This window comes from Carassius gibelio, chromosome A24 (assembly GCF_023724105.1).
Source record: "Carassius gibelio isolate Cgi1373 ecotype wild population from Czech Republic chromosome A24, carGib1.2-hapl.c, whole genome shotgun sequence".
In the NCBI taxonomy this organism is placed as follows: domain Eukaryota; kingdom Metazoa; phylum Chordata; class Actinopteri; order Cypriniformes; family Cyprinidae; genus Carassius; species Carassius gibelio.
This window is the reverse complement of record NC_068394.1, coordinates 2,726,580-2,744,822: the sequence shown is the minus strand read 5'-3', so window position 1 is coordinate 2,744,822 and position 18,243 is coordinate 2,726,580. Positions and strand designations below refer to the sequence as shown.

The window sequence follows — 18,243 nt, the reverse complement described above, 5'->3', positions numbered from 1 at the left end:
ACCGCAGACAGAAGGCAAAAGGGCCAACAAGTGCTAAGCATCTCTCGGAGAACTCCTTCAAGACTGTTGGAAGACCATTTCAGGTGACTACCTCTTGAAGCTCATCAAGAGAATGCCAAGAGTGTGCAAAGCAGTAATCAAAGCCATATGACATATTTTCGGTTGTTTCACACTTTTTTGTTATGTATATAATTCCATATATAATTCCACATGTGTTAATTCATAGTTTTGAAGCCTTCAGTGTGAATCTACAATTTTCATAGTCATGAAAATAAAGAAAACTCTTTGAATGAGAAGGTGTGTCCAAACTTTTGGTCTGTACTGTACATAACAAAAAAGTATGAATCAACTGAAAATACGTCATATTTATATTCTATACTCTGAGAGAGAGAGAGAGTGTGTGTGTGTGTGTGTGTGTGAGAGAGAGAGAGAGAGAGAGGAGAAATGTAACAAAGTTTAATGTTGTATGTAAACTGTGTTTGAGAGAGAGAGAGAGAGAGAGAGGTGTTCAGATAGGAGTCTGTTGGATGTTTAGTTTTATGGACTCAATGTTGAAAATGTAAAACATTTCAAACACTGTTGGCGGAAGTGAAAAATTTATAATTTTAGGAAGTTACAATTTTGTTTGATTCCATGATGTATTTTACTGAACATGAGTATTTACAATGCAAATCCAAATTATTTTAATTTACTGACAGTTACTTATATCTTGTCTTTTAACTTTATTAAGATCATATTCTGCAGGTCAAATAACAATATTAAGGTGACTTGACTTGGACTTGACTTGACATAGCTTGTGACTTGACTTGACTTGCCCAAGAAAAAAATACTTGGGACTTACTTGAGACTTAAAGGTTAAGACTTGAGACTTACTTGAGACTTGCACATGTGTGACTTGGTCCCATCTCTGGTATTGATCCTCAAAAAAAAAAAAAAAAAAGAAGAACATGGTCAGGGTTTTCAAAACAGGGTTTTTAATGTGATATTTATAGAATTCAAATATGAAATCTATTTTAATCAGATGAGTAAACACTTTTGTTATTTTGTACCTAAGCAATTACATTCATTTTTAAGTGTTACTGAAATGTCAAAATAGATTTGGGGACTTAAGGCTATGACGCATCTGTGAAGCAAAAAGTGTAGGAAAAGTGCGCAGCGTAGCAGTGCACACAAAGGACGGAGGCATCTTTCTGGGAAGCACTGTTTATGTCTCCGGGAATGTGCGTGTATTCATCCAGATTCACCGCCCACGCGCGCGTGGAAGAGGCTGACTGGAGCAGATCGGTTCCTCCACACACCAAAAGTTACTGAAACTTCACAGAACACTTTAAACCCGTTCAACCGGGCGTCGGGCGTCGGGCGTCACGGTAAGCAACGCTTCTCCATTAAACCGCACAATCTGCGAAGATCTCGCTGCGGTTCTTCTTCTCGCTCTCTCTCGTCTTCTTTCTCGTTTTCTCACCAAATTGTTTTTGAGAGAGACCGAGTCTGCTGGAGTTTAAACTTCTTACTATTGCGAAATCCACTGTGCATTCTAAGTAGGTTAAATGCAATGCTTTTTCTCAGTAATAAACTATGATTTCTGTAGATCTTGTGAGGTTAGATGCATAGAACTGCATAAAGATGTCGAAAAAAACCTCTAAAAAATAATTTAAATACATCTTGTGACGTCACGACGAGACTGTTGTTTGTATATATTACTACATACTGTGCAGTTTACATTGGCTTAAAAACAATATGCAGTGTGCAAATATGAAGATGTAGTATGCACCTGAGTAACATGGATGTTTAATTCAGCCACTCGTGTTATCAACTCGAAAATAGTAGGTTTGTAGTTGTTCATATACAAGTTTATTTAAAATATATCTCAACAAAATATTCATTAGTAAATGCATTTATCAACTCAAACACATTGCATTGCGATCTGTTGTGCACTGCTCATGCAAATGTGTTCTGATTTTTGAACTGGTCTATAGAAAAATGTATGCTGTGCACATGCAGTTGACATATATTATAGCTGCAAAAAATATTAAAAGTAGCATGCTTTTCTAAACAGACATTGTCTTCCTTTTCAAAATCCAGTAGATGTTTAAGATCTAGTTCTTCATTGTCATAGCAACAAGAGAAGGGTCTAGTCTGTTATTTGCCAATTTAGACTATAAAGTGTGACATTCAGCTTCTGGAAGTAGAAATCCCATTCATTTTCTCCATTGGGGAATTTATTTTTAACAGTAACTTATGAACTATTAAAGATAGATCTGCTGTATGTTGCGAGGTTGTTAATTGATGGAATATGCTGTTGTTAAAGCCATCTGCCAGCATTATTTCAACTTATATTTTTAAATAATCATGTTTAATAGTGGAATTCCTGGTGGAAAAACTACTAATTCACCAAAATGCTTTTTGGATTACCTCTGACCTACTTTCTATACAATCTCAAATTTTAACTTATGTTGAATTTTAGAATATTAAATTTGATCCAAATTTCCTCTTCATCTTGAAAACTTGAATCTGTAATTTTCAAAACTGGATATTTGCAGTCTTAAGATTTCAGAACAAAAATTTTGCTGTTTGAAAATACATGTCTTTAAAACTCTTCAATGAACATATTCAGTTGTGTTAAATTTCAAATGTTTAATATTCAGACAATATTCCACAATAGTGGAATATCAGTAATAATAATTCAAATTTACACAGTTTAAATTCAATAAGTTTTGTCATATTATAAGCTCCATACACATTTCTGATTAATGGAGTATGTTGTCAGCTGATGATGGCTCATATAGCTACTGTTGCGTAAGTGCTTGTGTGTTTTTGTGTGCCATAGTTCACACTTTGCTGATGCTGAAGAACCACACTTCCTCATAGCTGCTAAGAATATGGTATACTTAATAGTTTACACCACAAAAGTATATCTTTTATAAACTTCTGTATGGCTGAAATCTTATGCCAGCTAGTGATGATTGTATACTTACACTTGCAGACTCAATCAAGGACACTATTGCGAACTAGTTTTATTTTAGAATTATTTATATAGCATTATAGTATTTAGTAATATTTTGAATTAGCTTTTATTTTTATCTTTTCATTTTTTGTTCAAGTTTTAGTCATGTTTAGGCTAGTTATGTATGGAAGTCCTAAGAGGTCATGGATTAATAAAAAAAAATGTTCTTCCTTGTTTTGTCGTGATAATGACTTAATTATCTTGTGATCTCGACATAAAAGTTGTTTTCTGTTGATCACAACTTAATTATTTCATTATCTCATTATATTATAATTCTGTTTGCATCTATATCTTCATTTGTGCATCTTTTAGGTAGGCCTACGTGATTGTTAGTTAATAAGCAGGGTGTTGTGTTTATCTAGGACGTGATTCAACAATGTATTTGTAATGTGCATCTTTTCCTTATTTTATCTTTACTGTTAATCATTAAATGTATATCGATAAGAAATGTGATCAATATATGTAAAGTGTAGCCTTTAGGCTAATTTATTCAAGTAATGTTGTATTGTGTTGTAATCTTTCCTACACACACTTTTCAAACAGCATTTCAAGATTGTAACGCACGATATCACTCACAGCACGTCCTTTATGATTACTAAAAATGACATATTATATATAATATTATTTCAAATAAAAGCAAAATAAAGTGAGTTGAATCCAAGCAGCTCTAAAAGATTTTAGAATATTTTTCTGCATCCTTCGGAAAGGCGCTACGCCTGTGTTTTGTGGTGTTGCTTTATGAATTATTAAATGTCAATAATAATCAATACTGCAAAAATTATAGCAATCACGAAGAAGGTCCTTATTCTGTCCCAATTGTGTACAGTAAAGTGGATATACAGTATACAACACCCCATCAGTTATATTCAGGTCTATAGTGCCACCTGCTGGTGCAGTTGTGTAACTTTTGTTATGTTGAGATAGGGCTGGGCAAAAAATCGAATGCGTTTTTCACGTGCATCTCGTCAGTAAAGCCTGTAACAACTATCCTGAAACAACTATCATTGTGTCGAGAGCATTAGAAAATTAAGTCGCGATAATGAGAAAACGACATTCATTTTGTCGAGAGCATTAGAAAATTACTTTGCAATAACGAGAAAACAATTTTCATTACGTCGAGATCATGAGAAAGTTAAGTTGCGATAACAAGAAAACAACTATTGTTGTCACGATAATGAGAAAACGACTTGCGTTATGTCGAGATCATGAGAAAATTAAGTTGCGATAATGAGAAAACAACATTAGTTATGTCGTGATCACGAGATAATTAAGTTATCACGACAAAACAAGAAAGAAGAAAAATGTATAATCCATTGCCTCTAAGGGCTTCCGTAGTTATGTGCTTTTCTTTATATTAGTTTTTTTTTACCTTTCTATTTGGGTTTAATTTAGTTAATTAATAAGTTGAGAAAATGAGAAAACTTTCGTTATGTCAAGATCATGACAAAATTACTTTGTGATACCGAGAAAACAACTTTCATTATATCGTGATCATGAGAAAATTAAGTTGTGATAACAAGAAAACAACTATCGTTATGTCGAGATCATGAGAAAGTTAAGTTGCGATAACAAGAAAACAACTATCGTTATGTCGAAATAATGAGAAAATTACTTTGCAATAATGAGAAAACAACTTTCATTATGTCGAGATCATGAGAAAGTTAAGTTGCGATAACAAGAAAACAACTATCGTTATGTCGAGATAATGAGAAAATTAAGTCGTGATAATGGAAAAATGACAAAAAATTTATAATCCGTTGCCTCCAAGGACTTCCATAGTTATGTGCTTTTGTGTTTATATTCTTTTTTTTTTTTTTACTTTCTATTTGGCTTTAATTTAATTGTGTTTTCTTGTAATTTTGTAATTTTAGTATTTGTTTTTTTTTCGTTAGTTGCCAAGAATTTTTTTTTTCTTTTTTTTTCAGTTTTTAATTAAAATTTTCAGATTTTCAGATTTCAGAAGTCTTTTTAAAACCGAGCCGAGGGGGAAATTTTAATTGAAACAAGGGAACGAATCCAGTCGGATTTATAGTCAAAATGTATAATTGTATAAATATATGTATATAAAAATATACATGCATCAGACCAAAAGAAGTTAAATAAAAAGCACCCATCCATAAAAAGCATGGCTCCAGGGGCTGAACAAAGGCGTCCTGTGGGGAATCGATGCTTTTCTGTAAGAAAAATATCCATATTCAAAACATAATAATCACTTTAATCAAGCTTGCGCTCCCTGTTGTAAACAGAAGCAGTTCCAGGCGAATGACATATGAGTTCAGTTTTTCGTATATGGTGTTATACTGTTGCATGGGCTGTTTTCCTAGTGCTTGCCCTGGTTTTGAGTGGAATGTACTTTGTCATGATCCCTAGGGTAATGTCAAATGAATGTGAAGAGTGAAATATCTTGGAATTGTTTTGACGTTTTGGTTGTTTTGATACCTTCCAGTTCATAGATAGTCTTTGAGATTCCCGACATCTCAACTGCTATAGAAGCATTGTCTAGATTTTGTGGAAATGAAACTTAGTATGTTTTGAAAGTGATTGCATTCATCTGGAATGAACCTTCTGTTTTCCTTCCACAGGTCCTTTTCCCATCAGTCCTTGGTTATTATTGTATGCACAGAGTTTTTAGCCATGCGTGTGGAGCTGAGCTTAGTGTGTGTGGTGTTAATGTGCGTTTTCAAACAGACAAGTTCCTGTTTAATGATCAGCGAGGTCAACTGTGACAATCCCAAATTTGACACTAAGGAATTTGTGGAGCTGTACTATGAAGGTACGAATCCTACTTCTCTTGATGGATACACACTTGTGTTCTACAATGGCAAAGTGGACACCGCCTACCGGGTCATTGATCTGAGTGGACACCACACGGATCATCAAGGTTTTTTCGTGGTTGGCTCTTCTGAACTGAATCCCCGTCCTGCCATCTCTCTTCCACCCAACTCTGTTCAGAACGGGCCCGATGCCATCGCGCTCTACGGCTCCAACTGGGCACCAGTTGTCGAAGGGGGACCTGTTTCAGCAGTGGGGTTGCTGGACGCCATTGTGTACACTTCACGTAAATCTGTAGATGGCGCCGACGGCCTTGCGTCTGTTCTGACTCCCGGCTCGGTCACGTACGTGGAGGATGAGGCGGCTCTGGAGGGGGACGAGTCCATTCAGCGCTGCTGGCAGTCAGAAAACCTGTGGTCGTTCTACACCGGTCCACCGACCCCTGCGTGGGTCAATCACTGCCCGCCACCGACCCCTGCAGGGGTTTGGATCAATGAAGTCGACCTCAGTGGGCCGGACCGACGGGGCAATGTGGAACTCAGTGTTGGGATGGCGACCGGAACATATTCTTTGGTGCTTTATGATGTTACTACGGATCTGATTAGCACGAGTGTGGAGTTCATTGCAAAAGAGCCTGGAATATTAGCTGTACCAGTGAACACTGCGAGTTTGTCAGGTAGTGTTGATTGAATACTTGTTGATAAACTCATTTAAGCAGACAATTCTGATTTTTTTATTATTATTTATTTATAGTATTTTTTTATATTTTGAATTTATATTTAAATGTAGTTTTAATTGTAATTTTTGTTAAATTTGAGAAAATGTGTTTTAGCCATTTTATCATATTAGTTATTTTAAACTTTTCTAATTAAGTTTAATTTATTTAATTTAGCTTCAATTCTGTATTAGTTTTAGTAATTTAACATTTCTAAAATGTTTAAAAGTCTAAATGTCTAAAAGTTTTTAGGGTAATTATATATATATATATATTCATCTAAAATTTATATTTTATTTTATTTCAGCTTTATTACAATTAATAACTTTTTTATAGTTTTAGTTTTAATAAACAATAACAACACTGTTCCAAACTATTTAGTTTTTTCCCCCTTTAGATGTTGTTGAGTTAAATCTTAGAAATGTCCAGGTCATGTATTACTTCCAAATCAAAGGAAAAAAAATAATATAAATTATATTTTGCATAAAGTGAATGAAGCTCATTTTTAATACCATTTTAAACTAATTTTGTAAGATTTTTTAAATTTTTTTACCATTATTTTCATCACAGATATTCCCCCCTAAAGTCTTAGTACTATAATGGCAAGAAATAGAAACTGTGATAAGCTAATGAAAACCACGCTAACATGATTAAATAATATTTTTATTAATCAGAAATTAAATGTTGTGCAGCACATACTACTTTGATTGATTCTTACAACGGTACATTTATAAATGAACTTTACAGTTCAAATGTTCTTGGAGTGTCTTATATAATATATATGCTTTTTTTCTCTAATGTCATAATATAAGTGGTCTTAAATATGTTTTTTTTTTTTTAATAGAATTAACTTTTTATCTTTTGGTTTAGTGGTGAAATACGAATTGTACACAAACTTACTTGAAACTAAAACAGTTTTTCAATGTAATATTTGATCTTTCAGTGCCACTAAGTGCAGCATTGGCGTTGTATAAAGGCCCGGCATCAGACTTCCCTAAGGACGGCCCCCTCAGGCACGAACAGCCAATCGATGCCTTTGTTTACGGCGACTCTGCGCACATTCCCAGTGACAACCTCACAGAGACACTCATACCTGGGAGGAAAACCTTCATCCTCACAGACAGGTGCGATACAGTGCAGAATGCTTTATTGTGGCCTTTGTGTATTATAGTATGTGCTGTAATAATCCATGTCTGCATGCTGTAGTTTTCTCACAGTAGGTCTTCATGCCAGCCGCTGTGGTGTTGCTGAATGGACGAGAGATCCAGGACTGTTTGTAGCAAGGCCCAAGAGTCCCGGAAAACCCAATGACTGCGTTTGGTTTCAGTCCTGCCCGCTTAACATGAGTAGGTTTATCGATTCATGTAGCAGATACTACTTTTTCTACCAAGTTACAGCGAGAATTCATGCCTAAATTTAAATTCGGTCATCTTTTGCTCATTGTAATGTTGTTTCGATCCTGTATGAGTTTCCTGCAGCTGTTGAACACAAAAGATGACGTTGTAAAGAATGTAAGTAACCAAATTGTTGACGGCACCCATTGACTTCCATAATATTTTTTTCCAATACATGGAAGTCAGTGGCTACCAGCAAGTGTTTGATTACCAACATTCTTCAAACAGGTTGGGAACAACTCGAGGGTGATTAAATGTGTACTATACCTTTAAATACACGTTTTAGATGGCCTTTCATGCTTTTAATTTAATCCGACTTGTCGTTTCAGCCTCTTTCACGGAGTCAGGACGGACCCAGCCCCCGATTCATAGAGATGTTGATTTCCTGCTTAATGAGATCAACACTGACTCACCAGGAGCAACCGAGGACGAGGAGTTCATAGAGTTGTGGCATCCGTCTGGCTTCCGTATGCAGCTGGATTTCATCTGGCTGGTGATGATCAATGGACAATCTGGAATAGTGTACTATGAGCTGGAGCTGAATGGATATTACACAGATGATGACGGATACTTCCTGGTGAGCTTATGCGTATTTGGACACTTGTGGCACAGATGAGTCATACGATTGAATTCCGATTAGAAGTATGTGTCAGCTGTAAAAGAAAAGGCTGTTAACACTTTATGTACTGTACACTAGTGTTTAAAAGTTTGGGGTTGGGATGATTTTTGAAAGTAGTCTTTTATGTTTACTAAGGTTGTATTTATTTTATTAAAAATACAGTAAAAACAGGAATATTATGAAATATCATTCCTATTTCAAATATTCGTTTTCTATTTGAATATATTTTAAAATGGAATTTATTCCTGTGAGCAAAGCTGTATTTTTTACTCCAGTCTTCAGTGTCACATGATTCTTCAGAAATCATTCTAATACGCTGATCTGCTTCTAAGAAGCGTTTGTTATCATTTTCAATGCTGTGTAATGATTCTTTGATAAATAGAAAGTGTAAAAAACAGCACTTTTGCAACATTATAAATGCGCTTTTTTTTATTTGTAATGCATCATTGCTTAATCAGAGTTTTAATTTCTTATAATTAAAACTTAAAGCTTGAAGTAAAAAAACATAATGTTACAACTGTTAATCTTTCTGAATCGGTTCTTCCAGATTGGTAGTTCAAAGTTCAGCCCTGACATTAGAATCCCAATGAACGTTATTCAGAACGGACCGGATGCCATCGCGTTATATCGCAGCAAGTCTCCGCCCTCTGAAGAGGGTCCAAATATCCCCAGAAAGGGTTTGCTGGACGCGGTGGTTTATCGCTCTCGTGGGTCTGATAAAAAGGTTTCTGCGCTAACAGAAGTGCTGACTCCTGGACAGCTCCCTCTGCTGGAGGACATCAACGCGTTACCCGCCGACGAGACCCTCAGTCGCTGTGGAACCGAGAGACTCAACCTCAACGCTTTCAGGGTGAGATCTAGAGTTTCTGCTCATGGGAGCTTCAGACAGAATCCTCATTGAAGAATTTATAATTCCTTTTATTTTTATATATATATATATATATATATATATATATATATATATATATATATATATATATATATATATATATATATATATATATATATAATTTTTTTTTTTTTTTTAGTAGAATTTGTGAATTCATAATTCCTTTGTTTTTATTTATTCATTTATCTGTGTGTGTGTGTGTAATTTATTTTATTTTAAATTATTTATTTATAATGACTACGTTTTTATTTAAAATCATTTTTATAATTTTTTTTTACTGTATGCAGAATACATTTTTCTAGCATTATTGCAGCAAATTATAATTAAACATTATTAATTTTTTTATTATTTTTTATAAAAATTTAAAATTAAGTTTTATGAAAGAAAGAAAGAAAGAAAGAAATAAGAAACAAAAATGACAGTACTTTACAGAATGATTGTAAACATATAGTCAAAATCAAGAGCGAAACAATTGCCAGAAATTTCTTTTTTTCTAATAATTTAATTGATTAAAAAAAAATTGCAGTCTAATTTTATAAGAAATTTAAAAAAATGTATTTCAGTTGAGTAAAAAAAAAAGAATAAAATTTTTGGCAGTCTAATTATGTAATAATCAAGTTAAAGATGTTCAAAATCAGCAGTAACAGAGGTAGAGCAAATTGCATTGTATACAATCCTCCACCCATTGTGTGCTGGTACAAACCACACATTTGACCAAGGAAGTGGGTCGTCTGTGTAATTAATGCGTGCGTAACATTAACTTCCTGTGCAGAGTACACTTACTGCAAAAAGAGTACATTTCAAACCAGTCACAGGGTTTATTTTGCAATCCTACTTTCTTAGAACTGAATGTCCATCACATGTCACATTAACCCTCCATGTGTCCACAGGTCACTTCTCCCACACCAGGGAAGAAAAATAACTGTCCCCCAAAACCCACTCTACCCTCGCCTCCTGAGGGTCTCATCATCAATGAATGGGGTGAGATGTCCGGGGTAAACCAATCACAGAAGAGTATATTTATGGAGCTGACTGGTCCCCCGTTGACTCAACTGAATGGGCTTGTTTTGGTGTTTTTCGGGGAAAACGCTACAGAATTGAGCGTCCCGATCACTGGCAGCACAGGAAGTGACGGGTTTTATCTGATCGCCAATGATTCTCGCGCAGGTTCGTGTGTTTGATCTGGAAATGTCTTCTTTGTGAGGCACAGCTTGATTTGTTCGGATAGAAAGAGGATGATGAGTCTTGATACTGTTTTTTTTGGACTATAAGTCGCACCTGAGTATAACTCGCATCAGTCCATAAATAAGTCGCATTTATTTAGAACCAAGCACCAAGAGAAAATATTACCATCTCCAGCCGCGAGAGGGCGCTCTATGTAGACTACAGGAGAACTGAGCAGCATAGAGCGCCCTCTAGTGGCTGGAGACGGTAATATTTTCTCTTGGTTCATTTCTCTTGGTTCATGTCAAATTAATTTTGATAAATAAGTCGCACCTGACTATAAGTCGCAGGACCAGCCAAACTATGAAAAAAAGTGTGACTTATAGTCCGGAAAATATGGTATACAGATCATCTTTAGACACTTGTAGAAAATTCTTCAGTGAAGTCCAACCGGCTTTGAGAAAAATCACAATTTAAATTGATACATTGATTTAAAGCAAAATTAAATTTTATTAGTGAATAAACTACTTCTCACATGAAATATTATTGATGTCATATGAAATAATGTTGATTGCTGGTCTTAAATATATATATATTTATATATTACTATTTGAATGTATTGGTAAATATTCAATTAGATACAAAATAGTAGTTTGGGAATATAAAAGTGTTTCTTTTTCTTTAGGATTGTTGATACTCTATCAAGGTTGACATTTTATTTGTATTTTTATTTTATTTTTATTATTTTAATTGTTTTATGTATTTATTTTAATTATTTTTGAGTATTTTTATTACTTTTTGAATTTGATAAATTATATATTTTTCATTTTATTTATTTTTTATTTTTTTTTTACTGCTAAAAATTTGACTGATTAACCATGATTTTTCTAAAATGAAATTAACCCATAAACTGTCAACCTCAAATAGCATGTAATACATATATGTAACATTTCTTTATGACTTGGATAATTCCTTCAGTCTGTTGTTCTCTAAGGCAATCAGTGATTTCAGTTAATTAGCAGAGAACTGAATTAGTTTGCTCTTTCATCTTTGTGTTTGTGCAGATCAGGGTTTGCCAGCTCTGGGTCATTTGGGTGCAGTGCTGTTGTGTTTTGAGCCGTCAGGATCAGGATTGTGTGGGAGCGACTCGCATCATTTGGACTGGATAGTTTTTTCCAACGACCCGAAGTTAAAGCGAGTTCTCCAGCACAACATGACGCGCTTCGTGAACAAACTCTTCAAAAGGTTTGTTGGGGAGCTTTCTGAATGTGAATGCAGTGTGTTGTTGCTGGTGTCAGCAGTTTAGTACACCATGCACGTAACTGTCTTGTGTTTGTCTGTGGTTAGTGGGGATTCTTTATCTCGATGTGCATCAGATGGACCTGTTCTCTGGATCTCATCCCCGCCGACTCCACGAAAGCCGAACCTCTGCCCGAATCTCACCTTTTCCAGCTCCGCGGATCTATGCCTGCAGCCGGAAAATAATAACTGGCAGAGCGGATCAGGAAGTAAGTGTTTTTTAAAGGGATGGTTGATGAATATTGGCATTTATTCACCCTCATGTCTCATGTCTTTCCATCTAACACAAATTATTTTGGAAAATCCTTGCACAGCGGAAAATAACACAGTCCTGCTTGTTAGGAAAAAATGATGCTGGTTTCCAAACGAGAACTGCTACTTATTTTGATGATGCTGATTTCAAAAGCGTCAATGAAAACTTTCCAACATGTACAATTTATTACATTTTTTTCTTTACAAAGTAAGATTGAAGATTATTAAAAATGATCTCTCTCTCGGAGAAATCGTCATTGACCAACACATACACACCTATATATATATATATATATATATATATATATATATATATATATATATATATATATATATATATATATATATATATATATATATAATTAACAGTTTAACGCATGCAATTATGTTTTTTTATTTGTTATACTGTGCTCGTAGCGTGTGCTTTTAAAATGCACACACAAAAGTGGCTGCACGCATTGAATATAATTTCATATTAAAGCGCATAAGAAACTAAGGGTATGCAATGTTGTAATTATGTCATAAAGTTATCAAAAAAGTGATTTAAAGCTGCACTCAGGCTGTGCATGTAAGTATTTGTTATATGTGACCCTGGAGCACAAAATCAGTCTTGAGTCTCTGGGGTATATTTGTATCAACAGCTAAAAATACACTGTATGGGTCAAAATTATAGATTTTTCTTTTATGCCAAAAATCATTAGGATATTAAGTAAAAATCATGTTCCATGAAGATATTTAGTAAATTTCTTACCATAATTATATCAAAACTTAATTCACTTAAGACTTAGTTTTGTGGTCCAGGGTCACAAATATGAGTCCGATTTAAGAACATGAAATAAAGAATTAAGAATTCATCTAGATTTAATCTAGAATTTAGTGTTTGATTTCTGTATATTTCCTACTTGCTGAAGAGCACAGGTAAATATGACATTTATTATAATGAGTTTTTGTTGATTTTTTGTTGAAGTCTAATAAATATGAAAATTAATAGCCCTCAAGTATACTGTAATGCTGAATAGTCAGTGGTTAAATACAAGTCATATAATAATGTAATTCATGCATATTATTAAGTGTACTTATTAATACCTAAATAACGTATTAGTGTCTTTTAAAAGGTTACTTCCCGAGCGACTGCTTTTTTCTTCAAGTGCAGAGCATATAATCTAGATCATAATCTAGAAAATATAGTACGGATTCTACAAAAAACCCAGAGGGACCAGTTCAGTTTTTGCATAACAGTTCATGAAGAAAGTTTAAAGAATTCTGTTTCTGGAAACCCATGATGCGTGCACAAACATGAGGAACACACCCGGAGAATGAAATCTGCTGGAATGACAGATGACTCATGGAGCTTAGATGATTCATGTTTTTAACACTTTTCACTGGGTGTGAGATGACAGGGTTCCCACAGTCCTGAATCTTGATTTTTATGCCATTACAGTAATCAAAACAATCGTATATAGTCAGAAAAGTGGAAATATATGCTGGAATTCAAAGGTTTTGGGTCAGTATGATTTTTCTTTTATTTCTTAAATCAAGGAAGCATTAAATTGCGACTCTAAAGACATTTATGATGTTACAAAAGATTTAAATTTCAAATAAATCCTGCTCTTTTGAACATTCCGTTCATCAAAGAATCATGAAAAAAAAAGTAGCATGGTCTCCACAAAAATATTAAGATTTTCAACATCGATAATAATCAGAAATGTTTCTTGAGCAGTATATTAAAATGATTTCTTAAGAATCATGCTAAACTGAAGACTGGAGGAATGATGCTGAAAATACAGCTGCGCATCACAGGAATAAATTACTTTTAAAAACATATAGAATAGAATTTAGTTATTTGGAAATATAATCATATTTCACAATATTACTATTTTTATTGCATAGAAGCTCTCAGTTTTGAAGTCGTGTAACCTGCTTTAAAATGATCTCACGTTCTGCCTTTTTCTCTTTTTAAAAAGCACTTAATGTAAAATGCATCCATTAAAATAAGAGTATTTCTCCCCCTCAGATTGCACCCAGGAGGAGTTTGCTGTTTTATTAGAGCACTTGTGTAAATGTGGGATCTCAAGCTTGCATGTTAAAGGTAAGCCACCTGAAAACACACATTGATGGTGATAAAATTAAATTGTCTGGTAATGACAGTTTTTTTCTGGTCTTTTTCCCCGTTTGAGGTGTGAATGCGTCTTGTGAGGCGGGTCGGTTGTACACGCAGGGGTCTGTTCTTGCTGTTTCTGACCAACAGAGGGAGCGAATCACTGAGATACTGAACCACAACAAGCTCTCCTGTCCAGCTGAACACGGCCAACAGGTTCATGGAGGTACAGCACACACCTTTATGTAATGCTCTTATGGAAGCTCAGGGTTTATTTTGTTCTGAAGTAAGCGTGTGTTTGTGTGTGCAGCGGGGTCATCGGTCGCGCTGCAGGTCGGGCTTGTGTTCGCAGCGCTCCTGCTGTTTGCACTGGGTGCTGCACTGTTTGTCTATTTGTACAAAAAAAGGTGAGGACAGATCAGTTTGTGCGTGTGTTTTGCAATAAACTCTCTGTAGTGATTCCTGTAGGTTTGGGCTGTCTGTAGATTCATAAAAAAATCCAATAAATTACATTATGTGGCAATTAATAAATAATTTAATAGCAAGATACAGATTTACTTTTAAGTATCAAATGTTTTCATTTCATTTAATAAATTTAATCAATGTTTAAAAGCAGTTCAGCTTTCTTATTTTATCTTGAAAATAAAAATATTACATTTAATTTTAAAATATTAATTAATTTTAATTTATTCTAAATAATAAAATTAAAAATATATATCTTATTTTATTTGTAAATATTAAAATGTTCATTTATGCAAATTGATGAATTGATATCAATATACTGTTAATGTTTTTTTAAATTAAAAATAATAATAATTTGTATTCATCCCAATTAATTAATTGAATTAACATCAAAATATGATCTTATTTTGTTTATTCCAATTAATGCAAAATAATATCAGTATAATTTAGTAATAGTTTAACTTATTTTATATTAAAATATTAAATCAGTTTTATACATGCCAATAAAAAAATAAATAATTTAATTAATATCAGTATGCTGTTTAAAAGTAGTTATATGTAAAATATATATATATATATATTAGGGGTGTAACGATACGCGTATTCGTATTGAACCGTTCGGTACGACGCTTTCGGTTCGGTACGCGGTACGCATTATGTATACCGAACGGTTCGTTGGAGTAATTAATTATATTTGAAAAAAAAAAAAAAAAGAGAGAGAGAGAGAGAAATATAATGATATGCGTTCAACAAGGTAGCCCAATAACCCAAACAACGTAACAGGCAACGCCCCTGACACTCCCGAAGAAGAAAAAAACACCAACTTATATGTTTATGTTAGGCTACTCAGTCAGGCGCTCGCTCACTCAGTACGCGCTGAAGGCTCGTTGCAAAATAGCCAATGCGTTTAACAGACTAGAAATGAGAAGATCCTCCAATAACCAACAGGTCTGGTGTTTGGGTGCACTTTGGATTCCCTTTAAGCTATTATGGTGATGGCAAGAAAAAAACACCAGCGGGAATATCTGGGATATATGCGTCAGTACTATCTGGGAAAAGACGAAAAAAAGGAGAAACATGCACGCAGCAAACTATCCCTGCAGCATTTAGACACCGGTATTATAGCTTACAGGGAATCCAACCCAAACACCAGATCTGTTGGTTATTTTAGGATCTTATATTTCTGGTCTGTTAAATGCATTCGACATTTTGCAACGAGCCTTCAGCGCGTGCTGAGTGAGCGAGCGCCTTAGGGGCCGTTCACATATCGCGCCTAAAAACGCGTGGAAAACGCTAAGCACGTCTTTCTCCTCCTTTCCAAAGCGCTCGGGCAGAAGCGCTCATGAGGCGTCTGTCTTTGCTAAGCAACAATGACGTGCTCTCTCCATGAGACGCGGAAATTTCAGCGAAGGATAAATGGATTTGCAGCTCTAAAAATCGCTTGCAGTAGCTCTGCTACTAAATTTATTTCAAAATTGCAATCCATATACAACTACGATCAGCTGTTCCTTCATCTTGGCTGAGCTCTCAACGTTGTTACGGGAAAGGATGAAGCTGATTGGTTGGTTCTTGTCACATGACCCGCGGTGCGCTTGCGGCATTCTGAAAAGTTGAGATGTTTTTACATTTTGCTGTATCTAAAACGTATCGAACCGAACCGAACCGAACCGTGACATCAGTGTATCGTATCGAACCGAACCGTGAATTTTGTGAACCGTTACACCCCTAATATATATATATATATATATATATATATATATATATATATATATATATATATATATACTAAGCTAATCTTTGTTAATTACACGAATTGACCATTCTCCTCTTAACACAAAATACTTGAAAAATTGCACATTTGAGAACTTTTTACACTTTTAAGACAAAATAGAGCTGTAGTCTTTCAAATGATTAATGCAGTAAAACCACATAATTCTTTGGAGTAATATTGTAAATACTGTGCTACCATGAATATGGACATCATTCTGTACCGTGGTATAAATCAAAGAACCATCTCAAATGGCATGCTATTATACTTTTCTAAGAGTAATTTATAATGCATTCACAGTCTCTGTTTTGGGATCAGCCCATTTGTAGGATGAACGTGTCCTTGTGCATCTTTAGCATTTGAAAAACCCCCAAAACTCATTAAATGAAAACATGTTTGGACTCATTATGTGTATGTGCTCTTTTGGCAGGCGTCCTTCTGACTACCTCTCCATGCAGCTGAGCGAACAGACCGAGACGCCGCTCGAAATCTAGTGTGTCTGTATGAGCGTGCATGTGTGTGTGGATGAATTTCACTTGTTAGTTTATTATAAATCTGAATGTGTTTTTACTTTAGATGAATGCAGGCTCACAGTTTTACAAAAACCTCTTTAATTATGCAATGTTGATATTCCGAAGATTTTATTTTGTGTTTCATTTCTTTAGTGTGTATCAAATTTTCCAAAAACCATTGTTTTATTGAATTCAAGTGTATTTTTGATTCATAATGTGACTTTTTATGTACACACCCATCAGTGAGCAGTAAAGACTGTATAAACGCAATAATAGAAATCAGCGAATATTACAATTGCATCACATGTATCACATCATGTCAAGTCTCAAGGTAAAAATTGTTGTTGGTTTTAATCATTTCAAATCATAATTTTCCAAAATAACGATTCATTTCGCAATAAAGTTCAAGAGATTTAAAATCTTGGCATAGCAGCTTCATCAGCAGTAGAGAATCTTTCCTCTTTCATGAGTCTTTCTGCAGGTGTTGTGTTTACAGATTTTCTTTTATGCGTCTGCACAGTATTATGAGTCGTTCTCAGGGTCATCGCATCAGTGTTTGTCTGCAGTAAAGAGCTTTTCTGTGTGTGGAACTAGTGTGCATTTATGGTAATACAGAGCAAAACACATTACTTAAAGTTCACTGTTCGTGCAATTCATTTCCATTCTCAGTTGGTAATTGATCTTAACAGCCTGTTAATTAGATATTAGTGTTCTGACACTTAATTGTTATCCTAGGATTGCTCTTGACTCTAAATTTTAAGGACCGGTCAGACAGTCCTCTAGGCTTATTAAAGATGTAGAGCTGGTAATACCCTCACAGGAAATAAAGGGTTGAGAAGATGACTTTTTAATTTTTGTTTTTGTTTTTTTCATATTTTGTGAGTTTGCTAAACTAAAATACAATTTGGCAATTTTGCAAATTCTGGTTATTGATTGAGTCTTTCATCATTGATTTTGTTGATCTTATGTACATTTTGCAGAGGAAAATTTCTCAAATAATTCAATCACAATAAATGATTCTTTTTGTTAATATTGAATATGTGTGTTTATTTAATTTAATGTATTTATGTATTTATTTATTTATGCCATATGCATTACCATTCAAATGTTGGGGTTTAAATGGTTTTTTAATGATTGTGCAAGTCTTTATTGCTCACCAGGGATGCATTTATTTGAACAAAAATACAGTAAAAACATAAATATTATGAAATATTATTACAATGTAAAATAACAGTTTTCTATTTGAATGTATTGTAAAATGTAATTTATTTCTATGATGCAAAGCTGAATTTTTA

General features: G+C 34.3%; 1 protein-coding gene across 1 annotated transcript; it reads left to right on the top strand.

Moving 5' to 3' along the window:
• The first annotated feature begins 1,149 nt into the window (after positions 1–1,149).
• Positions 1,150–17,978, top strand: si:ch211-183d21.1 (uncharacterized). Its single transcript, XM_052543138.1, has 13 exons — positions 1,150–1,367; positions 5,587–6,452; positions 7,435–7,615; positions 7,698–7,837; positions 8,215–8,462; positions 9,052–9,354; positions 10,284–10,560; positions 11,622–11,802; positions 11,905–12,065; positions 14,123–14,197; positions 14,286–14,432; positions 14,517–14,613; positions 16,867–17,978. The coding sequence occupies exons 2-13, from the start codon at positions 5,639–5,641 to the stop codon at positions 16,928–16,930; spliced, it is 2,688 nt and encodes an 895-aa protein (XP_052399098.1). The 5' UTR covers positions 1,150–1,367; positions 5,587–5,638; the 3' UTR covers positions 16,931–17,978.
• The last annotated feature ends 265 nt before the right edge of the window (positions 17,979–18,243 follow it).